This window comes from Stigmatopora argus, chromosome 12, assembly GCF_051989625.1.
Source record: "Stigmatopora argus isolate UIUO_Sarg chromosome 12, RoL_Sarg_1.0, whole genome shotgun sequence".
NCBI classification, from domain to species: Eukaryota; Metazoa; Chordata; class Actinopteri; order Syngnathiformes; family Syngnathidae; genus Stigmatopora; species Stigmatopora argus.
The window spans coordinates 12,677,274-12,702,517 of NC_135398.1; the positions used below are offsets into that span (position 1 = coordinate 12,677,274).

The window sequence follows — 25,244 nt, forward strand, 5'->3', positions numbered from 1 at the left end:
GGCCTTTTTAAATGTCTTGAAACATCTGTTTTCCTTTTTTGCTTTTTTTAAAACAGTTTTTCATGTTTAATTTATTGTATTGTTGAACTTTTTTGTGGTGGCGATATATACTTTTTTTAAAAATTATTTTGCCTCATATACTTAATAATGGACACAATAAAGTAGATATAAAACCCAAGATTTCTTTAGGATCCAGCGAAATCTATCTTTAGGGTAAACTTTGAGCTTTAAGGTCTGCTTTAAGAAAGGCAAAATGTTGTAAATAAAATACTAACTTATAGTTCTGGAAAAAAATAAACATTATGGAATACCCCTGATGTTGTGTTTATTAGCAATTGTCATTTGACTCGAATGACATGCATGGAAGTAAACCTACTGTCACAATTATTCAACTAAGTATGTCAGTATTAAAAAATATATATATTAAGATTTATAACCAAAGTGGATTGGGGCATGCTTTCCATTTATTTGATTTAGATCAGTTGAGATGAATATCCTTCCTGTAATACTATATCTATTTTTGTCACTGCCGTTGGTATCACTTTGGGACTATTACGTTTCAGCTCAATTGAAATAGAATCACATCAAGAATGAAATAGAGCTGTCATAAACAGAATTCGTACGTATGTGAAGCAACGTTGAGAGAAAGAATTGGACAATGAAAAAACAGAGGGCATGTGACGTCCACAATTTCCCAGCCCTTGAGGGATTTCTGTTGGAAAAACCGTGCCTGTTCTTTGACCACTCCAAAGCAGAAGTGCAATGTGAACTACACACAAGTAGCTTGCAAGAGGGAAAGTTACAAATTGACACCTGACCATGCATGCTCTTGAACTTCCATCCAGATTTCCAAGTGGAAAGTGGCAGAGGTCCTGCATTTTGATGTGTATCACTTTTATCCTGGACTTGTACAAGAACAAATGGATGAAAATGACATTTGTCTTTTTAGGGTATTGTTGGCCACTGGGAAGAAATGCCCTGATAAGGCTGTCAATGTCATTAAATAGTAGTAAATAGTCAACTTTTTCTGCCTGTCTTATCAAAATGTTCAAGTCAACCACTTTTGTCACCTCATAGCTGATACAGTTCTGTCACAAGTATGACTTCTTTTTGGAAAATGTTATATGTACATAATATATATGTTTATAATATTCGGCTTTCTTCTACGCCTGTGAAATGTTCTACAATCTGAGCTTTTGCAAACACATACTTTAGCAAGTGAGAAGACATATTTCCTGTAACTATTGCACCTTTCTTAAATCTTTCCCGTCAAGGTACACGTTTTCCTTCCGCCTTTCACATTTCTGCTCTCAATCCAAGTTTCCTTTACCATGCTTTCAAAATGAATAGTTTTTTATTTTGACCGTACATACAAATAATAGTTGCCAATTTAGCCAAGGACCTGCATTTGCTATTGGCATACATTGTATTGCCCCATTTGTACAATTTCGTAAAATGCACAAGTTTGAAATAACTGCTGACTCGTCAATATAATCTGAAGTTCAAATGCACATGCCCAACACCAATGTAGACGCACATCTGATCTGTGTACACATCCCCTCTCTAGCTGGCTTCCCTACCTTCGAAGTCTCAGTATACAGTCATAGACTCGAGTACTTCTTGCTGGTTTCTTTCCTGTATAAAGGCCTTCCATGGAAAACAGCACTGGTAAGTAACTAACTGTAAATTTCAGCAATTAACCACTTTGCTATTTGCAGAAATGGAGACCGATTTACTTGTTGTGTTTCATCATTAGGAATAATGATCAAATAATGACGGCATAGTTCATTTTTAAAGGCACCCAATAATGTTTTAGAATACTGTTTGTGGCTATATTGCATTTATGTATACCAAGTAATTCTGACTGTGAGGAACACTATTAAAAAAACAAATGGCGAAATAGCAGTTTACCCCTAAAACACAGAAAATAGATTTTTCCTTGGTAATTTGGTGCCAATTAATCCATGTAGGAAAGCTCACTCATTGAAACCATACAAATATGAAATAAGCATGTGCATGCGACATAGTTGAACACTTTATCTATGAGCATCAGCTGATACCACAAAAACAACCCAACTTGTTGATGTTCCAAAATATTAACTGTATGAAATAAAACAATTTGGTGGAAAATTAACATGGCACTTCTCAATATATTCTGTTGCAACACATTACTCGTAAACACTATATATAATACATATTTGTATTATAGATGTTTTTGTAAAATTGCCTATTTGTGAACATATTGCTATGTTATTTCAAATTTGAAGTGTATAGGCTGTTATGTTATATGTTGCAATCATATAAACTCAATAAAGTAATTACCCCAAAAGATTAATCATTGGCATAATTGTTTTTTTCCCGATATTGTTGTTAAAGCTCCGCCAAATGAGTCATTTTTACGAAACAAATGTATTGCACTCCAGATGGGAGGATCAGAACATTTTACTGCAGAAGTCAGCAGTTTCTGTTCTCACTTTTGAGAGTAACAATAGTATGTACGTAATAAACAGTTCTCTTAAAATGCCGACATTGTTAACAGCTTAAGATCAAAACTGAACTAATGATTCCTCAAGTTAGAACTACTATGCAATAACTGATTGTAGAACACGTGTTTAGTTTCATTTTACAAATAAGTATTAACCATTTCCTGCTTGGTTTATTTTATGCCTGTCATGTTGCTGATATCTTAGGAAAAATGAATACACATTTTAACAAGGTATGCTTCTCCAACAAGTGGATATAAACGGTTATCTTTTTCTCTGCCTTAGGACTATTGCCAACCATGGACATGGACGATGACCAATATGCTCTCCTCATGAGCCTCCTCAATATGAATGTGACATACGACCCAAGCTATGTAGTTAGTGAAGATGTCAAACTCTGTAATAAGGCAGACGTTAATAGTTTTGGCGCAACATTCAACCCAGCTTTCTGCTTTGTCAATTTTCTCCTGAGTTACATCGGTAATGGGCTGGTCCTGTACATCATCTACAAGTATGAGAAGCTGAACACGGTGACAAACATATTTCTGCTCAACCTGGTCCTCTCCAACATCCTTTTTGCCACCAGTCTCCCATTTTGGGCGAAATATCATCTCTCTGAGTGGATTTTTGGAAATGTTTTGTGTAAGATGGTCAGCAGCGCTTACTTCATTGGCTTTTACAGCTCCATCCTTTTCCTCACACTCATGACATTCGACAGATACCTTGCAGTGGTGCACGCAGTGGCGGCTGCCAAGAGTCGAAAGAGGAGCTATGCCTTCATTTCTTCTATCGTGGTTTGGTGCATCAGTATAATAGCCAGCATGAAAGAGCTGGTTTTCCAGAATGTGTGGAAGAGTCCCTTCAATGGCTTGGTTTGCGAAGAGTCGGGATACCCTGAAGTTACAATGGCATTTTGGCGTCTGGTCACTTATTATCAACAATTTCTAGGTTTTTTCCTCCTCCCATTGCTCATGGTGATTTACTGCTACACCAGCATCACTGTCCGGATCCTATCCACACGAATGAAGGAGAAATGCCGTGCCATCAAGCTCATATTCATCATCATCTTTACCTTCTTCATCTGTTGGACCCCCTACAATATCGTCATCCTCCTTCTCGCCATAAACGGCTCTGGTCCGCAAGTTGAGTGTGCTGACTCAGACAGGCTGGACTATGCATTGTTTGTTACACGGAATATTGCCTACCTCTACTGTTGCATTAGTCCAGTGTTTTACACATTTGTGGGTAAAAAGTTTCAGAGTCACTTCAAAAGGCTTCTAGCTAAGAAAATCCCTTGTTTGAGGAGGCACATAAGCTTCAGCAGCCAAAGCACAAGAACCACGTCACAGAAAACACCACATTCTGATTATGAGTATTAGATGAACCTACAAAAGTATCACAGTATATTGCAGTGGCGGGCCGTCAGGGCCTTCAAGGCCTTCTCTGCTGGCCTAAGAAATATCTGAATCATATATCATATTTTGTCCATCAATACTTATTATTCCAAATGGTCTGTTAGCTTCCTTTCATTGCTTTTCCCCCTGGTTGCACTGCTTCCAGATGTGTCTTTTCATATTGAAGCATTTAACCAATCACATTTCAGCTATTATTTGTTGCCAGGATCAGAAATCTGCCTCAAAGCCTTCACAATCAGTTCTGTGGGCTCTGCTGCATTACACAAGACTGATGCTTTTAACCAATCAGATTTCGAGTTGGCAACACCACAATGCTTTTTCGCAGGCATTGCCATTTTGCTGGCTTAGGTATACGTCATTGCTTTCACCAACTATGATTGGCTAGCTATAGAGAGTAGGCGGGCCAAAGCCAGAGTGAGGCAGCCAGAGATCGCACTCAACCCACAATGGCCGACAGGAAAACAAATAGATTTGGTTGCAGATTTGCTCACAAAGCTATTTTCCAGACCGACTTTTTCAGAAAAAAATGGACATCATTAGGAAAGGGCGGTCAACTCCGAAGCTAGCAAGCCTGTTACAGCCGGCAGAAGGGTGTGTGTCCCACTTTCAGTGCGCTAACTATGAGACAGCTACCAAACTGTATTTGGAGCAAGCTACACAAGCAAATATATTGTTGTGTTGATTTAAAGCCATTTTCAAGACGGACTATGTCAGAAACACGACAGGACAGGCTCGACTTTCAGCATTAGCCTTGATGCCGATAGAAAAGAAGGAGGAAAGAAAGGAGGATGAATATTGTGTACAGTTAAAAAGGATTTTTTGTGAGTAAAATATGGCTATATTCCTAAATAACATTTCAATTGTATGAGGTTATTATTGATGATTTTTTATGTGTCGCAGCTGTAGCTGCTGTAGAGGTTTTATAGCCATAAAATAGTTTTTGAGGGCTGGATTGATTCCCGATAGCAGAAGGCGCTACCCCAAAATGCACGGACCGCCACTGATATATTGTAAATAGAAATTCGAAAGAAACGAGGACTGAACATTTATGGAATGTAAAAACTATAGTTGTGATTTCTCTACTGTGCTTTTAATTCATATGGTGGCCGAGTGGTTAGCGTATCGGCCTCATATTCCTGGGGTTGAGGGTTTGATCCCAGGTGGGTCTCACTGTGTGGAGTTTCCATGTTCTCCCTGGGCTTGGGTGGATTTTCTCGGGGTATTTCGGTTTCCTCCCACATCTAAAAAACATGCAGGGTAGGCTGGTTGAAGACTCTAAATTGCCCCTAGGTATGAGTGTGAACATGAATGGGTGTCTGTCTTCTTGTGCCCTGAATAATATGCATTCCTTAAAATGAAATATTTTCTTTTTGCTTCTGATATTGCAGGTCACATATTGTAAAATCCCCACTGTTTTATTGGTAATATAGATGGTTTGATTGCATTTATTTTTGCAAGTAAACTGCTCTATGAATTGATTTGAAAATAGAAATCTGTGGTGTGCCGCAAAGCTAGCCATACAACTACAGTATGTATTTTTATTATGGTTTACTACAATACCAAATACTGTGTTTAATTGTGAAATAAACTGAAGGTTGTGACCATTGGTATATATATATAAATATGTATTTTTATTGGGCTTTACTACAATACCAAATATTTCCTTCAATTTCGAAATAAATAGCGAAGGTTGCAATCATTCTCAACAAATGCGTCCATGAAATGAATAGTTGCAAAGGTTGTCCTTATTTTACCACATTTTCTTTGTGTGACAATTATGCTATATAAATTACACCCGCGATGTTTGTGAGGATATGCCGAATGGAGAAATGAATGAATGAATAAATCATGATTAAGATATGGGATGTATAATCCCTATAGAAATGCTCACCCACAAAACAATGACCCGTAGAAAAAGTGTGTGAATTAAATATTACATGATTAAATTCATTTGTCATCATATTAATGAGAATTGTTTCTAGAGGCAAGTAAAAAAGGACAAATTAAAGTCCATTATCTGGCAGCAAAGTAACAGTGAAAAATACATTGTCTGTCGCCTTTAATCATTTTATTACATTTTTGTTGTGTTTTTTTTAAAGTAATGTTGGCTTGAATGTTGACACCCCCACCTTGTACAATCAAATTTAAGACAATTCACACAGGTTTATATGAAGAAAACTAAGCATTGATTTTTTTTCTATTTGTTATTAGCATTGATTTTTTTTCTATTTGTTATTATTTTGTTTTTAATACTAACTCTCTTTGCTTCTGATGGTATACAAATTCAAATTGCTGTACTATATATAATATATATGTTTTACTCGTGAAGATTTTGTGTTTACGTTGTTATGGAGACGTTCACCTCCCATATTTGGATGGTTGCACGGCAAAAACAAATTGTATTACTAGTCATTTGTATTATTAATGTTTTTATATGACTTTAAAAAACGAGTGGTCTCTTTTTTCATGTCATCTCTTTTGTTTTCTTTGTGCAATTACAATAACAATAAAGGATCTCATTAGGCGAAAGGATGACAATTCTTTATTTATGTTGAATTTTTTTTAGGGGGGCATACATTAGGGCTACTTTATTATTCTTGAATACAAGGAAAACTTTGGCTACATACTTGGGCCAGTTGTTGGAGATAATGCATTCACTCATTTTCAACACTGCTTATTCTGGGGAGTGAATCACTACACCGTCATCCAAATCTGATGGTTTTTCAACTGTAGTCTCAATGAGGAGGAGCAGTGGCTTTACCCCGAGACCCTCACGGATTACCTAACTTCTCACCCCACCAACAAACCCAAAACAACCAAAACCCGGTTCAATGCCTTGACAATAAGAGACCCCTAATCCATTTTGACTAAGACGGTTGGAAGTGATCATTCACTGCTAGCCCTTACAGTTAAAATGGATTGGACATGTGCCACCATCAATGGCAGTGGAAAACAAATGCTGACAGCCATGCAAATTCGAACGGATTGGAGAGCTATTGCTGTCAATGAATGCCAATTTCAGTACTTGATTACCATTAAATGTATTAATGAATGAAAAATAGGACTTCCCAATTTCCGATCACATGATCTGGGACATCTCTAGGATATATGATATTAGACTTTGTGTGTGATGTACTAATATAGCACATGCACTTCACTTTTGAAACAAACGATTTAAAAAAATTATCGACCTTTAGTCAATTTTCTTTCTTTCCGACACATAGGTAGGTATATGTGAATATTATATGTTTGCATTCGTTAAAAAAAAAAACGCCAGCATTATTACATGACATTGACGTGATACACACCAGGCACCAATTCATAAATTCATTTATCTTCCATGCTGCACATCCTCGTAAGGGTTGCGGTTGATGGTGGAGCCAATCCCAGACGACTTCAGGCGAAAGGCAGACCACACCCTAGACTGGTCGCAAGTCGGCCATAGGGCAGACGGAGAGACAGACGACCATTTGCACCAGCGGGAATCGAGCCCGCCAGGCCTGGTTGCATCAAAGTCAGGCAAGTGAATCACTACACCATCAGGCGGCGCACCAATTCACATGAGCACATTGTGTCTGTGTGCACGTCTCCTAGATTTACTGACTTCCCTACTTTCAAAGTCTCAGTCTGACTCAAGTGCTTCTGTGTTGTCTTCGTCCCTGAATGCCAGACATGGAAAGCAACACTGGTAAGTAAATAATTAGGTGGGAATTTCCTAATTGAATTTGAAACAAATTAGAAAACTAACTCATGTCATATAAAAAAAATACATATCGACTGATATTTTGGGAGGGAAATGTACTAACCGTTAATCTTTATATTAAGAATGCAACTAATATTTTATTTTGTTACTGTATGAATGTTAACAATAGATTGTAATTTTCTGGATTATATTGTGTTTATTTCTTTGGATGATGTCATAAGATGCAATAGTGACATTTAAAACCATTAGAAACATTCTTGCAAATATGCAAAATTGGAGCACGACCTAAAAAATAGATAATTAAATAAAAAAATTAAAAACAAACAAAAAATATATATATTTTTTATTTTTTTAGGTTGTGCTCCAATTTTGCATTTTTGCAAGAATGTATGTATATATATATATATATATATATAAATATATATATATATAAATATATATATATATATATATATATATATATATATATATATATATATATATATACGTATATATATTGATTTTTTAGGTCGTGCTCCAATTTTGCATTTTTGCAAGAATTTATATATATATACAATTAGACTTTCTTTCTCAATTTTCTGTTACATAATATATATATATATATATATATATATATAATGTAACAGAAAATTGAGAAATAAAAGTTTTTTCTTTCATTTGTATTTGCTTAATTTTGTTACTAGTTCAGTATGTTTAGGTGTATATAAATAATTTTAATATGACAGGATATTAAAATTTACTCTCTGTAGAATATATCCAAATATTCATAATTTGTGAACTGTTGTCAGGTTTCTTCTGAATGTGAGGTTTAAGGTTGGTTTTGGCGTTGTCTAGCATATGAAGTAATGCTTCCTGACAATGGATCATTACATTGCTTTTTGCTTCTTGTGTTTAAACTCCCAAACATGATTCAACCCTAGTATTGCACACCAAATGGTCAGTCTGAACTTTCTGTTCTCTCTTTTTGAGTGAGTAACAATAGTATACCGCACTCGTGACACACAATTCTCAAAAAAATACAATATTGTTTCGAAATCAGGACCAACAGGGAAATCTTCATAATGAATCATGAGTTTGGAAGGACTCCATATGAGAACTAAAAAAATTACATTTCTGGAGAAACCGTGTGGGGATGGATGCTTTTTTCCCTTCTTTTTCTCATGGGTCATTTCCTGTAGATTCCCACTCACTTCCTATTACATTGTGAACTCATTGGCAGACATCGATAACACTAGACCACTGGTGTCAAAGTGGCGGCCCGCGGGCCAAATCTGGCCCACCGCATCATTTTGTGTGGCCCGAGAAAATAAATGATGAGTGCCAACTTTCTGTTTTATGATGAAATTCAAATGAAGATTGTAGATTATTTCCTGTTTCCTCATTTTAAATCAATAATTGCAAACAATTTGTACTAATTTGAATGTCCAAAAATGATCTATCGATTACCACGATCGAGAAAGCTGTCAATTTATTAATCGATTAATTTTGGCAGCCTAGTTGGAAGACATAACGGCCCTCCGGATGTAATCGAAACTACCATGTGGCCCGTGACAAAAAATGAGTTTGACACCCCTGCACTAGACGTTCAATTCATTTTGACTCGGAGGGGCAAATAAACGACATCTAGCGCCGTCAGGGATGAATAAATGAATGTCATAAAGTATATTTATATACCATAACATACCTGTCAACTTATATGTTTTTCCCGTATTTTATAGGTTTTTTTGATCACCCTAACGTCACCGCCAACTGCTAATAGTAGTATTGTTATACTTTAAACATGATATGCACAAATGCACTCTCCTTTCACCCGTCCGACTTTTTCACGATATAAATATAGCGCAGCCGTCCACTTTGGAGAACATTTTAGACTTTTACGTGCGCCCTATGTGAGTAAATATGTGCCGCGTTGCAATTGTACGTTTTTTTTTTTGTCGCTTAATAAGGGGAATTGCAATCATTAATAAGGGGAGCAATGGGCCGAAGTTGACGGGTATGCCCTATTTATATGAACTAATCTACTTTTCAAACATCTCTCTGCCACAGGACAATCGCCAACCATGGACACACTATTTGATGATCAATTTTCCATTCTCTTGGAGATTTTAAACATGAATGTGACATATGACCCAAGAAGTGTGGTTAGCAAAGATGAAAAACTCTGCAACAAGTCCAACGTCAATAATTTTGGCTCAACATTCAACTCAGCTTTCTACTGTGTCAACTTCATCCTGAGTTACATCGGTAATGGGCTGGTCCTGTACATCATCTACAAATATGAGAAGCTGAACACAGTGACAAACATTTTCCTGCTCAACCTGGTCTTCTCCAACATCCTTTTTGGCAGCAGCCTACCATTTTGGGCGAAATATCATCTGTCCGAGTGGACTTTTGGAAACGTTTTGTGTAAGATGGTCAGCAGCGCTTACTTCATTGGTTTCTACAGCTCCATCCTTTTCCTCACACTCATGACATTCGACCGATACCTCGCAGTAGTGCATGCAGTGGCGGCTGCCAAGAGTCGAAAGAGGAGCTATGCCTTCATTTCTTCTATCGTGGTTTGGTGCATTAGTATAATAGCTAGCACAAAAGAGATGGTTTTCAAGAATGCGTGGGAGAGTCCCTTCAATGGTCTTGTTTGCGAAGAGTCGGGATACAACGAATTTACGATGGCATTCTGGCGTCTGGTCACTTATTATCAACAAGTTTTGGTTTTCTTCCTGCTCCCTCTGCTCACGGTGATCTTCTGCTACGCCAGCATTACTGTCCGCATCCTATCCACCCGGATGAAAGAGAAATTCCGTGCCATTAAGCTCATATTCGTCATCATCTTCACCTTCTTCGTCTGTTGGACCCCCTACAATATCGTCATCCTCCTTCGTGCTATACACAGCTCCAGTTTGGATGTTGATTGTGATTACTCGGAGAAGCTGGACTATGCATTGTTTGTTACACGGAATATTGCCTACCTCTATTGTTGCATTAGTCCTGTGTTTTACACATTTGTGGGTAAAAAGTTCCAGAGCCACTTCAAAAGACTGCTTGTTAAGAAAATCCCTTGTTTGAGGAGGCATATAAGCCTCAGCAGCCAAAGCACAAGATCTACGTCACAGAAGACACCGCATTCTGATTATGAGACTAAATAAAGCCCCGCATGTATGTATTGTAAATTGTTCTGTGGGGAAACAAGAATCTGCAAAAAAAATACGTAAAAAAAAAAATGACGCTCTTACCATTGATTATGTTTTGTGTGTTTCTTGTGTACAGTTTTTACTTTTGGACGCTGAAGAAATGAGAATTGTTATTGTTGATGTTAATAATAATGCATTAATTCTTTTTTTGTGATTTTATGTTCTTCATATTTGAGCATTCATTTGCCCTTTTGTCATAATTGGTACATTGTCCCAAACAATCTGGACTACATTTCTTACATTTTGTTTCTTACACTGATGCACATTGTTGATTAGCATACAAAAAAAGCAAAGAAAATCTGAATAATATAGTAGGAAAAGTGTATTGCTTCATATTAATATAGCAACAATTCCATTAAAGCATGCAATGTTTCTTTCTGTGTGCTGCACTTTCTGGGAGTAAATCTTTTGATGAATATTTCTTTTTTTTTTTTATCTGGGTAAACCTTTGGAGCTGGTTCTTCTCAGACAAAGACTATCCCATATTGAATCGGTAAAATGACGTGAAGACAATGTATAATTTTGCATCATGGTGATACAATTAAAAGGAAAAAGATTCAAGCAACATAAGCATTTGTTGTGGCTAATTTATTTTACCAAATGTCTCTTGATAAAGTTCAAAAAAGAGGTTAAGTACTGTACTACAGAAAATAATTTAGGATCGCTGGGGGTGCTGGAGCCCATCCTACCAGTGGACAACCAATCCCAGGGCACAAGGAGACCGACAACCATTTACGCTTACACTCATACCTAGGGGGAATTTAGAGTATTCAATCAGCCTGTCCCACATGTTTTTGGGATATGGGAGGAAACCAGAGTACCCGGAGAAGACCCACGCAAGCCAACATTGAAACTCCACACAGTGAGGACCGACATGGGATCGAACCCTTGAATCTAGAAATGTGAGCTAATCACTCAACCGCCGGGCCGCCGTGTTGTGGTTTATTGAAATAAATATCAGAATAGACTAATATTAGGGTGGCCCGTTTGAACGAGTGATTAGCGTGTTGGCCTCACAGCTCTGGGGTCCTGGGTTCAAATCCAGGTCGGTCCGCCTGTGTGGAGTTTGCATGTTCTCCCTGGGCCTGCGTGGGTTTCCTCCAGGTACTCTGGTTTCCTCCCAAATTCCAAAAACATGCATGTTAGGCTGATTGGAGACTCTAAATTGGATTTCTTAGTAGGGAAAGCCAGACGAGTAGTCATTTCTGCACCCCAAAAACCCCAGGTGCCAGGTGCTAATACAGGGGTGGCCAAACCGGTCCCTGAGGCCCGCTGTGGGTGCAGGTTTTTGTTCCAACCAATCGAGCACAAACACTTTGACCAATGAGATTTCTGCAGAAATCAAGAAGCACCTGAATGCACTCCACTGCACTTGCAAGACACCAAAATGGTGAAAAGGTGAGTGCGGCCCTTATTTTGTACATCCCTGTGCTAATTCATAGTGATAAAAACAACAACACCAATGTTGGATTTATAGAAGCCTAACAATCAAGCTGCAGGCTTGCAACCTAATGACGCTTGCCTGATATTCCCAAGGGGCCCCCAGTGGACCCTTCTGTTCCCCCTTCCGCCTCCCCCTGGTTGTATTTCGGGGCCAAGGGATTTGGACCGTACCAAGTATGTCAAAGAAAAGGGGTGTAATGAATGCGCCGTTGGTTAATTTAGGGGTTAGACACCTCATGTGTGTATAAGACCATGCACCTGCGACTCGAAGCCCCTCAACTGCATTATTTTCGAGGTGCTCGCTCACACCCACCTTAATTGTTGAGGAAGCATCTTTTAAAAACACGCCGAGAGGCACATAGGTAGGTCACTTATATTTGTCGGCGTAGATACAAATAAGTAGCCAGATACTCGGCTGCAGCACGGAGCGTCAAGACGGACGAAAACAGGAGCATCTCGCCGCACATGCTCTATTGTTTCGGTTTCGTTCAAATTTGGGGCTCTCCCAATGAAGATGTTTCATGCGACCAAGTTGTTGTTGCTAGTCCTGTGTAGCATCATCGTCACCTGCAGGGCTGCGTCTTCAGTTTACAGTAAGTACGATTGGACACAAACAGTCAGCTATTTTAGTGTCTTATCGGCGAAGTGATGGTGAAATGAGGAATTTTCTGTTTCCAAACCGCCTGAATATGATTTGCTTTTCCATGTAAAATGATGATATGCTGCTTCAGTATGACGACACACCATTGTTTCTGAGTCAGCTACCACTCCTGTAATACAAATGAGCAGACATTAGGCGCAATTGCATGATATTCTCATCGCATTTAATGAAAGGCTTTATTCTCATTAGGGTCGCGGGGGGTGCTGGAGCCTATCCCAGGTAACTCCGGGCCAGAGGCGGGGGACACCATGCACACTCACGTCCATACCTAGGGGCAATTAAGAGTGTCCCATCATCCAATCATGCATGTTTTGGGAATGTGGGAGGAAACCGGAGTACCCGGAGGAAACCCATGCAGGCCCAGGGAGAACATGCAAACTCCACACGCGGACCGACCTGGATTTGAACCCAGAGCTGTGAGGCCGATGCACTAACCACTCGCCCCACCGGGCTGCCCATTCATTATTATTATTATTATTATTGTCATCATTATTGTTGTTGTTATTATTATTGCCTGCCATTGACTATGATAGATAGACTAATTTATTTAAGCTCTGAGGACTGGCTGTGAGTTTTCATTTTTTACTGGATGGTGCTAGAAGTCCAATCTATTTTGACTGGGCAGTCTCTCCCATTTTAAATATATTCTATGCCTGGCACCTTTAATAGTAGTCAGTGAGTTAATATTGATGACTACAGACGCTCCCCTACTTACGAACATTCAACTTACGAACAACGGTACATACGAACATGTCTGCAAATTGCGTTTAAGTCCAAAAATGTTCGCAAGTCCAATTTTGTATTTCACGCCTTTTTCGGAGTAGTACTTCTTTCCGCCGCTAATACCGACGCCTGGCGCTGTGAGAGCTCAGCTCACCCAGCATCTACCTTCTTCTTCGTTGCAATGCGGAAGTGTGTGAATGTATCTCCAGTGTGCAAAGAACCTTTTTCATTTGTATCATTAAATATCTCATGCATCCAATATTGAATATGCTTGGTAAAAAGCTAAAGGGTTCTATTGAGGGAGTTGCAAGGAAGAGGCAAGCCATTTCTTCTGAAACGAGTGGCAATAATAACGAAGCTTGATGCGCGTGAGAGTGGTAAGCGTTTCACGGGCATTGAATCGTTCGACCGTCAGTACCAAAAGACCATGTATAGTAAGGCTTTTTTTCTTAAAAAACGACATAGTATAGTAAGGCTTTTTTTCCTAAAAAAAACGACATAGTATAGTATGGGTTTTTTCCCCTAAAAAAACGACATAGTATAGCATGGCTTTTTTTCTTGAAAAATGACATAGTAGAGGAAGGCTTTTTCCCTGAAAACCGACATAGAATAGTATGGCTTTTCCCCCTAAAAAACGACATAGTATAGTATGGCTTTTTTCCTTTAAAAAACGACATAGTATAGTAAGGCTTTTTTTCCTAAAAAACGACATAGTATAGCATGGCTTTTTTCCTTGAAAAACGACATAGTAGAGGAAGCCTTTTTTTCTTAAAAAACGATATTGTATAGTAAGGCTTCTTTTCTTAAAAAAAGACATAGTATTGTAAGGCTTTTTTCTTAAAAAACAACATAGTATAGGCTTTTTTCTTTAAAGACGACATAGTATAGTAAGGCTTATTTTCTTTAAAAACGACACAGTATAGTAAGGCTTTTTTGTCTTTAAAAACGACATAAAGGCTTTTTTGTCTTTAAAAACGACTTAAAGTGGTCTATGTAAAGCAGGGGTCTCGAACTCAATTTACCTGGGGGCCGCTAGAGGCCGAGTCTGGGTGAGACTGGGCCGCATCAGGATTTCCACAAGAAAAGCACTGATAAAACTTTCCAACGTTATCAAATATCTTTATTTTTTAACAAAAAATAATGAATTAAATAAATTAACTTAAAGATGAATAAAAAATAAATCAATCAGTAATATAAAACCAAATAATACAAATGAGCATACAGTAGATATACACTGGCTGGCTAAGTAGAGAAAATGAATTATTTTTATTCCGTTTCAAATGTCTGTATTAACAGCTCTTTAACCTTTAACTTTCGGAACTTGAATGGAACATTGAACATTAAATATTCTGAACACGGCTTCTTTTGCCTACTCCTTGCTGCTAGAGACCTGGCAGCGCTTCTTCTCACATAGTCACATTTGGCTTGAGGGCGGAAGCAGTGGAGACCCTCAGTAGAGCTTGAAGATGCTCATCAGTAAGTCTGGACCTATACTTGGACTTATTGAAGTTCAAGGTGGAGAAGAGCTTCTCACACAAGTATGTGCTCCCAAAAAGGCACATGGTCCGCTTGAACCTTCGGGAAAGTTCAGGGAAGCTGGGGGTCAACTCTCTCAAAAATTGCCCAAGCTTGTCTGCTTCTCCACTCACCTCCCTGAACTTGGCTTTGAGTGCAGAGTTGCACTGCAGGTCAATGAGCTCCATTTGAAGCTCAGGAGGGGCATCTTGCACATCAAAGGAGAAGGGGTCCGCAAAAATTTGAAATGTGGCTTTGTGTGTCTTGAAGTCTGCAAATCTGTGATCAAATTCCTCCTGTAGCTTCGAAATGGCCTCAACATACTTCTCACCACTGAATGGTGTGCCTGCATCCACGAGAGCCTTGCATGCTGGGAAATGGCAAAGGTTTGTCTGAGAGAGCTGGGCTTTCCATAACACAAGTTTAGTGCAGAATGCTCTCACGTTGTCATAGGCAGCACTGACAAGTTGCCCCTGGCCTTGTAGCTTCTTGTTCAGTACATTAAGCTCATGTGTGATATCAACAAGAAAAGCCAAGTCCATGAGCCATTTGGGATCACTTAGCACAGGATCAATCAACTCACAAACGGCGTAGCTAGCTTTGACTGCTGCATTACTGTCTTTGGTAGCCTTCTTGAAGAGATCCTGTTGCCTCAGAAGACGTGTTTTAAGACTGGCAACCTGGTTGGCTCTCTCATCTCCCTGGTATTTTTCGTACTCCTCAGCATGTCTCATAGTACAATTACGTTTCAAATTGTATTCCTTGTGCACCGCAACTTTTTCAGTGTAAATGAGACACGTCGGGGTGCCCCTGTGTTCAACAAAGAAATATTGCACTCCCCATTTTTCTTGAAACTGTCTGTGCTCATCACCGACCTTTCTCTTCACGGCAGGCTTTGAAAGAGACATCTCTGGGGCTCTGTAATATGTTTTTCCACTTGGAATGAGTCTCGGGTTGATCTTTCACATTCAGTCGCGCGGGTTTGTGGCGCATGTGCACTTTCGCTCTCCGTTTCAATCGCGGAGATGGCTACAGACACTGACACAGGCTGGATCACGGATCATAGCGCCTCATTCAGTTCTATGCTGAGAGCAGCGGAGGAGTGTGCGCGCCGAGCGGAGTGATCGGCCTCACGGCTTCTCCTCCGCCCAGCTGATTGGAGGAATGAATGAGTGAGTGAGCGAGGCACTGGACAGCCCGGCCGATGTCCCGCCCTCCAGAGCCGTATACCTCACCGTGATTGGTTCATTCAGCTCCGAACCAAAGTTCCCTCTAATTTTTTGTTGGTCTGAGCAGAAAGACAACCTCCCTGAGCGCACTGAGTACCAGTGTGAGCGACATCATCGGTACTCGGATGATTCGCTTAAAGACGTTTCGCCGACGGACGTTTGACAGACGGGCAGGTCGCCGAATGGACGTTCCACCGAACGTTCATTCGGCCGAACGGAGGTTTCGCCGAAACGGGATTCGAACGCTCGCCCCGCCGGATCGTGTGTGTACAAGTTTTTCAACCTCGGCCCGCGGGCCATATACGGCCCGTTAGGATTTTTAATCCGGCCCGCCGCCGGTGTTTTCCAAATTATAGTAAAAATCAATGTTCGTCTACCATCAATGGCAGTCCGGGAATAAGCACTCTTGGGCAGGCAGATGTAGCAGAACCGAGCCGTAAAATGACAGCAATCGGGTCAAATCCATCCTAAAACAGCATTTAATGATTAAATACAAATACTGGATGATATCGCGATGGAGGCAAAAAAACGTCTATAGACGTCCATTCGCCAAACGGCTCAAAATGCTCTCAAATTCGGTCAAATCCAGCTGAAAACAGCGTTTAATGATTAAATACAAATACTAGTATTTGTATTTAATCATTAAACTAACAAATACTAGTACGACCTGTCCGTCTGTCAAACGTCCGTCGGCGAAACGTCTTTAGGCGAATCATCCGGTCACGACATCATCATTGCTCGCTATCGGCACACCAGTATCACACCTGCCACAAGCAGGTGCATGTCAATGTTCCCTCTAATTTTTCATGTAAAACATGCTGTAAAACAAGAAAAACACGAGTGGACAGAGCTACTGCCATTGGCTGCCACTTAAACGGCGCCATCATGGGGAAAGGGGTAAAAAAAAAAAAAAAAAAAAAAATCGATATTTCATATTAAGACGGGGGCCGCAAATTATCGTCCCGCGGGCCGCAGTTGGCCCGCGGGCCGCACGTTTGAGACCCCTGATGTAAAGTGAAGCTTTTATTTGTTTAAAAAATAAATACTATGTATATATAGTCAGGCTTTTGTCTTTAAAAATGACCATGTATATTAAGGGTTTTCATTAAAAAATGACCATGTATAGTAAGGCTTTTTTATTTAAAAAAAACGACCATGTACAGTAAAGCGTTTTTCTTAAAAGACGACATAGTATAGTAAGGCTTTTTTTCTTAAAAAATGACATAGTATTGTAAGGCTTTTTTTCCTAAAAAAACGACATAGTATAGTATGGCTTTTTTCCCCTAAAAAAACGACATAGTATAGCATGGCTTTTTTTCTTGAAAAACGACATAGTAGAGGAAGGCTTTTTCCCTGAAAACCGACATAGTATAGTATGCCTTTCCCCCTAAAAAACGACATAGTATAGTATGGCTTTTTTCCTTTAAAAAACGACATAGTATAGTATGGCTTTTTTCCTTTAAAAAACGACATAGTATAGTATGGCTTTTTTTCTTAAAAAACGACATAGTATAGTAAGGCTTTTTTTCTTAAAAAACGACATAGTATAGTATGGCTTTCCCCCCCCTAAAAACGACATAGTATAGCAACGGCTTTTTTTCTTGAAAAACGACATAGTCGAGGAAGGCTTTTTCCCTAAAAAACGACATAGTATAGTATGGCTTTCCCCCCTAAAAAACGACATAGTATAGTATGGCTTTTTTCCTTTAAAAAACAACATAGTATAGTAAGGCTTTTTTTCCTAAAAAACGACATAGTATAGCATGGCTATTTTTCTTGAAAAACGACATAGTAGAGGAAGCCTTTTTTTCTTAAAAAACGATATTGTATAGTAAGGCTTATTTTCTTAAAAAACGACATAGTATAGTAAGGCTTTTTTTCTTTAAAAAATGACAGCAAGTAAGGCTAAGAGAGTCGCAGAATAAATCTGACTTCTGATTCGTCACCTTCTAGTTGTTGCTGTGGTCCACTGGCAAAATCATTGGGTCAGAACATGAGGCGGAAATCAGGAGTGAGTTCAATTCCACTCGTTGCAATTCTCAAATTGTTTATTGAGGTAATGAAAAGGATAAATACAACTTCCAACTTTACAGTGGTGCAGTGGCAAAGACAATGGGTCAGAACTTCAGGTGGACTCAAGTTCAAATCAGAAGTGAGTTTGATTCCACTCTTTGCAATTCTCAAATTGTTTATTGAGGTAATTAAAAGGATAAATATAACTTCCAATCACATTATTTCAGAAGACACTGTGGTCCAGTGGCAAGAACAATGGGTTGATATTGAAGTTGGACACAAGTTCAAATCTGGAGTGAGTTCAAGTCCACTCTTTGCAAATCTCAAATTGTTTATTGAGGTGATGAAAATGATAAATATAACTTCCAATCATCTCATTTCAGAAGTCACTGTGGTCCAGTGGCAAAGACAATGGGTCAGACAGACCTCAAGTTAGTGGATTTGACTGCCATGTGGGAGATGGGGTTCGAATCCCGCTCTCGTTTGACTGATCACTACACTAGTAGTTCAGTAAATGGGTAATCCTTTTTTAATTCAAATAAAGACTTAGTCATTTTTTTCAGCAAAACAATATTTCCGGTCAGCCTTCGGCTGACCGGAAGACAGTTGGGAGGGGGGGTTCCTGGTGGTGTTCGACAGTCGGCCTTCGGCCGACTGCCGACACCATACAGTCGTTGACTGGCGACACCGGGACGTGAACCCTCGACACCCACGTCGCAGGCAGGTGACTTACCCACTACACCACGAGGCGGCCCGCCTATACATGATTGGAAGTTATATTTATCCTTTTCATTACCTAAATAAACAATTTGAGAATTGCAAAGAGTGGAATTGAACTCATTCCTGATTTGAACTTGAGTCCACCTGAAGTTCTGACCCATTGTCTTTGCCACTGGACCACAGTGACTTCTGAAATGATGTGATTGGAAGTTATATCTATCCTTTTCATTACCTAAATAAACAATTTGAGAATTGCAAAGAGTGGAATTGAACTCATTCCTGATTTGAACTTGAGTCCACCTGAAGTTCTGACCCATTGTCTTTGCCACTGGACCACAGTGACTTCTGAAATGATGTGATTGGAAGTTATATCTATCCTTTTCATTACCTAAATAAACAATTTGAGAATTGCAAAGAGTGGAAGTGAACTCATTCCTGATTTGAACTTGAGTCCACCTGAAGTTCTGACCCATTGTCTTTGCCACTGGACCACAGTGACTTCTGAAATGATGTGATTGGAAGTTATATCTATCCTTTTCATTACCTAAATAAACAATTTGAGAATTGCAAAGAGTGGAATTGAACTCATTCCTGATTTGAACTTGAGTCCACCTGAAGTTCTGACCCATTGTCTTTGCCACTGGACCACAGTGACTTCTGAAATGATGTGATTGGAAGTTATATCTATCCTTTTCATTACCTCAATAAACAATTTGAGAATTGCAAAGAGTGGAATTGAACTCATTCCTGATTTGAACTTGAGCCCACCTGAAGTTCTGACCCATTGTCTTTGCCACTGGACCACAGTGACTTCTGAAATGATGTGATTGGAAGTTATATCTATCCTTTTCATTACCTCAATAAACAATTTGAGAATTGCAAAGAGTGGCATTGAACTCATTCCTGATTTGAACTTGAGTCCACCTGAAGTTCTGACCCATTGTCTTTGCCACTGGACCACAGTGACTTCTGAAATGATGTGATTGGAAGTTATATCTATCCTTTTCATTACCTCAATAAACAATTTGAGAATTGCAAAGAGTGGAATTGAACTCATTCCTGATTTGAACTTGAGCCAACCTGAAGTTCTGACCCATTGTCTTTGCCACTGGACCACAGTGACTTCTGAAATAATGTGATTGGAAGTTATATCTATCCTTTTCATTACCTAAATAAACAATTTGAGAATTGCAAAGAGTGGAATTGAACTCATTCCTGATTTGAACTTGAGTCCACCTGAAGTTCTGACCCATTGTCTTTGCCACTGGACCACAGTGACTTCTGAAATGATGTGATTGGAAGTTATATCTATCCTTTTCATTACCTCAATAAACAATTTGAGAATTGCAAAGAGTGGAATTGAACTCATTCCTGATTTGAACTTGAGTCCACCTGAAGTTCTGACCCATTGTCTTTGCCACTGGACCACAGTGACTTCTGAAATGATGTGATTGGAAGTTATATCTATCCTTTTCATTACCTCAATAAACAATTTGAGAATTGCAAAGAGTGGAATTGAACTCACTCACATTTCCCACATGGCAGTCAAATCCACTTACACCGCTACACTCAACATTTCTAAGTTACACAAGAGCTGGTCACTTCATTATTCTGATGCAGTGTGCATTTTGCATTGACGTATTTGAGGACTAAATGTGTAATTTTCATGCTCAAATGAGTTTCAACATAAATGTAGATCCTCTTTTCATAGGATACAGATGGCATCCTGACAAATGTTTAAAAATTTTGCAATTCCGTACTTACTGGACTCGGAAAAAGATGCAATTGGCATTTCTGTTGATTGCAAAATTGGAATAGTCAGTATTTTACATCATTATGTGTGATAAAATACCATTACCAAATGAATGTTGATAATGAGCCTCAAATGAGAAAACTGCTATGATCGTCTGCTTTTTAGCGGTTGCTTCAAGATAAATTTCAGTTAATTGTGTGTTATTCATTCATCTCCTGTAATCCTCATAATAGCAGTGGGGTGCTGGAGCCCATCCCAGCTAAGTATTGGCAGGAGGCATGATATACCCTCAACTGGTTGCCAGCCAATTACAGTGAAAATGGAATTGTCAACTGTAAATATAGTAATCCAATGGATCTCAGGTGCCACCTTCTTACGTATTTATTTTAAAGTAGTTACCAGAGTAGTTACAACTACTTTATTCAGCCTAACCACTTGTTTCCAAGCTTTAATGAGTGACACTTAAATATAATCTAAATAGGTCATATTGCATAATGTGAGTTGAGTATTGAATTTTATACTTGAATCAGTTCATATTATTTGCCTCTTTGTAAAAATGCTAAATACATGTCGGTGTGGGTTTTTGTTATGCATATAAGGAAACACATTATAATACAACATACATGCACATAGATATTTACCCACCCCTCATCATAAACAACATCAAAATTTGCAAAAACTACTTTGACGAATACATTCACCCAAATGCACATTTTTGTAATATATATCATGGCTCCAGAATACCTTTTTTACTCGAAGAATAAGACCTAGGCAGAAATTTTAGGGGTGTAGAATATAAATCAATAGATTTTGACATACAGACAACTGCTTTAACAGCTCTTTTGTGCAATATCAACAATAATTCCAATGATTGTGGAGCAGAAGTATTCTAGCAATATAACATTTTTCTGTGTGTTTTTTTCTTGATGTTTTTAGGAAAGTGTGAGGACAGTTTGGCCACGCCTCTTCCTTACAGCTCCTTCACCAGCTCATCGGTTTACGCTCGAGATTATGGGGCAGGTTATGCCAAACTTAACCGGAAGCAAGGTATGCAAATTAAATTGAATTGAAGGTTCAGTGGTGTGTTTATCTGGGGGAAAAAAAAAAAAAAAAAAAAAAAAAATATATATATATATATATATATATATATATATATATATATATATATATATATAAATGTACACAGAATCAAAATCATTAATTTCCCAACATTGTATTTTATGACATGAGTCATACAGTTTTCTTCACTGTTTATTTGTTCATTAAAAAAAATGGCATTACAAAATGTTGATATTACTTGCGTTTAATTCGTCCATACTTTGAAAACCCACAAACCAGGTGCTGGTGGCTGGTCACCTTCTGATTCGGACCGTTACCAGTGGTTACAGATCGACTTGGGTGCCAGGAAGCAACTTGTTGCCATAGCGACTCAGGGTCGCTATAGTAGCTCCGATTGGACTACCAAATACCAACTACTTTATAGTGATACACAGACAAACTGGAGGCCTTATCTACAAGATGGAAACGTCTGGGTAAGAAAGATTTTATACAAAGAAATGTCTTTTACACAAACTATATTTTATGCATTCAACATATGCAGCTTGTGGTTTGTTTTGAATACATTGTTTTAAATCATCAACTGCAGATGTTAAAAGTTCATCGCTTTCTTTTTTCCCCCTCATTTTTCTAAAATAATCTTTGATTATCTTGTGTCTGATTGGCACGATAATTTGAATAAAAATGGAGAGAATGTCCTTTTCAAACATTTAGAGTTGGTCCCTTTTGCCTTCCTCTGCAAACAGACAGATTGTCATTATGCCTGCATGATATCTAGTTTGAAACTATCCATTGCAATGTGCAGAGGGCAATAGTCCCATCACAGGACATCCAATGCTTTTTTTTCTGTTTTGGTTCATAAGAGCGTCCTGGATCCCTTTTTATATACAGCTGTTATTCACAGATGAACCCCCTTTAGCATGGATTAAATGATTCTATGAACACAATGTGGTCATGGTGAGGCAGCCAAAATCTTCTCAAATAGAGGTATTCAAGTAATCTGGTGTAAAAATTTCATTTTTTAATTATTCCAATTTATCGCAATCCCGCCTAACATCACAATGTCTGTTCTTTTTTTTTTGTTGAGGTTTAACAATCAAAAGCTGTTGCGGTCATTTGACAAACCTTTTAAATGACAAGCTTTGTTCAGATTGCAGTCAGCAATCAAAGTTATGCCTGAAATATGGGAAAATTTGGAATTTGACAGCACATCAAATTTAAACAATAATTGATGTGATAGAGATAAAAGATTATACCTGGTTCAAAATAATACATAATATATTAGTTTCTGATCTCAGAAAAACATCAGTTTATTTCTATAAACAAGCCAAAAATGCAAACAATGTGTAGCACTAGTTTTGTTTCTATCTTTCCATTTGGCTCAACCTTTGCGCAATTTTTACTTTGGGTTTTCAATGCAAAACATTTTTTGGGCCACCAAATCCCTTAAGTTCTGAAAATGCACAATACCGCTAGAACCAAATCCACTATCAACAAAGTGTCCTTTGTCTACATTTAGACATTTGCAGGCAATGGGAACAGCGAAGGTGTGGTCCGTTATCAACTGCAGCACACTATATTGGCCCGTTACGTCCGCTTTGTCCCCTTGGGCAAGAGCAAAGATGGACGCGTTGGAATACGTGTGGAAGTGTATGGCTGCTCTTACTGTAAGTGGTACTTTTATCGTTCAACTATTTTCTTGTATTCTTAACCACAGTTACTACATTTGTATTTTCACACTGAAAAGCATTTGCTCTGAGTGGTGGTTCATGGAGGCCCGAACAGTTCTAAGCACAAGCAATCACGGGACCATCGGCCGGCGAGATGAGAGTGTCGCAACCCTCTGGTCGTGCGATGAGAGAGTGCTAGCGAGGTTCAATTGATTAAAAGTCAATCTTGTTTGCTCACAGTGTGTCCCACCTTCATTTATTCAAGTACAGATAAAGACATTTCAATTGGATCACAAGTAACGTTTGTGCAATAACTATAGGGCCGTTATAGATTGAAAAATGTGAGGCGTTACGTTAGAAGTTACAGCAAAAAAGTAGTCTCGTTATGTAACGACGTTAGCCCCAACACTGACTATCAGTAACATGAAGTTTCCTTTTAGGGGCTGATGTGATCGGTTTTGATGGCCATGGAATCCTCTCTTACCGCTTCCGGAGTAAAAAGGTGAAAATAGCGAAGGATGTGATTGCTCTTAAGTTTCGAACCGCAGCTGGAGATGGGGTTCTACTCCACGGGGAGGGACAGCAAGGAGACTATGTTACGTTGGAACTTCGGAGGGCGAGACTTCAGCTCAGCATGAACCTCGGTAAGTTTCGTTACACCAAGGTGATAGGAACATCGTTGCCTCTGCCAAACTATTTCTTTTTAGGTGCTAAAGATAATATTTTTCACGTCGATCCATTCTTGTGGTCTCAATTCAGGCAGTAACCAGTATGGCTCTATTCAGGGCCACACCTCTGTGACCAGTGGGAGCTTACTTGATGATGACCACTGGCACTCAGTTGTTGTTGAGCGTTATAGAAGGAATGTCAACTTTACCCTGGATCACCATGTTCGTCACTTCAGAACCAATGGAGAGTTTTCTCACCTCGATCTTGACTATGAGGTAAAAAAAAAATGTTCCCAGTAAGGATGCTCCAATTGATAATTCTTGGCAAAAATCAGACATCAAAATATAGAAAACCAAGAAAACCCAAACAACTATAAATTATAACACCTTTTTTAATGGCTTTGTTGGTAGTGTTGCTACAGGGGACAACAGGTCGAATAAGACCGGTAGTCCTCATTCCGGCTTTGTCCTGTTTGGACTAAATAGCAAGTTGATCATCAGTTAGCGGATAGTTTCCATCATAACTCATAGACGTGACCGGACATTTTGTCGATGGACACTTCGTCGCCGGACGCTTCGTCCCCGGACGGTTCGTCGAACGGACGCTTCGTCGCCGGACAGTTCGTCGAACAGACATATCGTTGCCGGAACATTTCGTCGATGGACAATTTGTCGCCGGACTCGCGAATTATTGTTTTTAAAATAAAAGGCAATAAATAGAATGATTTTATTACAAATTTTATTAAAAAGAAGACAATGGAATTCATATTTCTTCGTCGTCTTCCTTTTTTTTTTGCTTGGTATTCCCATAGGTATCGTGTATACAGACTAGATTTCCGATGCGCGTTGTGAGGCAACGGAGCTAGACGTCGTCGCTTGTCGGCCATTTTAAGAACAGGCCCATTCGCTCCTATTAATAGAGTCAATAGAATTTGTTCTTTGAAAGGACAATAGATTGCTTGATTTAAAATCAAATGGGTGTGTGCGTCTATATCAAAGTC

General features: G+C 38.9%; 3 protein-coding genes across 3 annotated transcripts in view; all 3 read left to right on the forward strand.

The window, feature by feature from the left end:
• Positions 1-317: 317 nt before the first annotated feature.
• Positions 318-6,417, forward strand: LOC144086064 (C-C chemokine receptor type 3-like). The gene is made up of 2 exons (XM_077615835.1): positions 318-1,668; positions 2,769-6,417. The coding sequence occupies exons 1-2, from the start codon at positions 1,653-1,655 to the stop codon at positions 3,860-3,862; spliced, it is 1,110 nt and encodes a 369-aa protein (XP_077471961.1). The 5' UTR covers positions 318-1,652; the 3' UTR covers positions 3,863-6,417.
• Positions 6,418-7,460: 1,043 nt separating this feature from the next.
• LOC144085983 (C-C chemokine receptor type 3-like) lies at positions 7,461-11,284 on the forward strand. The gene is made up of 2 exons (XM_077615693.1): positions 7,461-7,586; positions 9,648-11,284. Exons 1-2 carry the CDS (start codon positions 7,562-7,564, stop codon positions 10,745-10,747), a joined length of 1,125 nt encoding a protein of 374 aa, XP_077471819.1. The 5' UTR covers positions 7,461-7,561; the 3' UTR covers positions 10,748-11,284.
• A 1,162-nt stretch (positions 11,285-12,446) lies between these two features.
• The window catches only part of cntnap2b (contactin associated protein 2b), a 30,221-nt gene continuing 17,423 nt past the window's right edge, over positions 12,447-25,244 (forward strand). Inside the window, exons 1-6 of the mRNA XM_077615329.1 lie at positions 12,447-12,828; positions 21,786-21,896; positions 22,188-22,381; positions 23,425-23,572; positions 24,016-24,219; positions 24,335-24,519. Coding sequence (XP_077471455.1) covers positions 12,744-12,828; positions 21,786-21,896; positions 22,188-22,381; positions 23,425-23,572; positions 24,016-24,219; positions 24,335-24,519 — 927 coding nt within the window. The 5' untranslated portion in view covers positions 12,447-12,743. The remainder of the gene's footprint in view (positions 12,829-21,785; positions 21,897-22,187; positions 22,382-23,424; positions 23,573-24,015; positions 24,220-24,334; positions 24,520-25,244) is intronic.

Bases quoted from the DNA above. Each gene is read 5' to 3' on its own strand.
- LOC144085983 (XM_077615693.1), top strand. From the start codon at position 7,562: ATGCCAGACATGGAAAGCAACACTG. The intron at 7,587-9,647 runs GTAAGTAAATAA...TCTCTGCCACAG, and splicing joins AGACATGGAAAGCAACACTG to GACAATCGCCAACCATGGAC.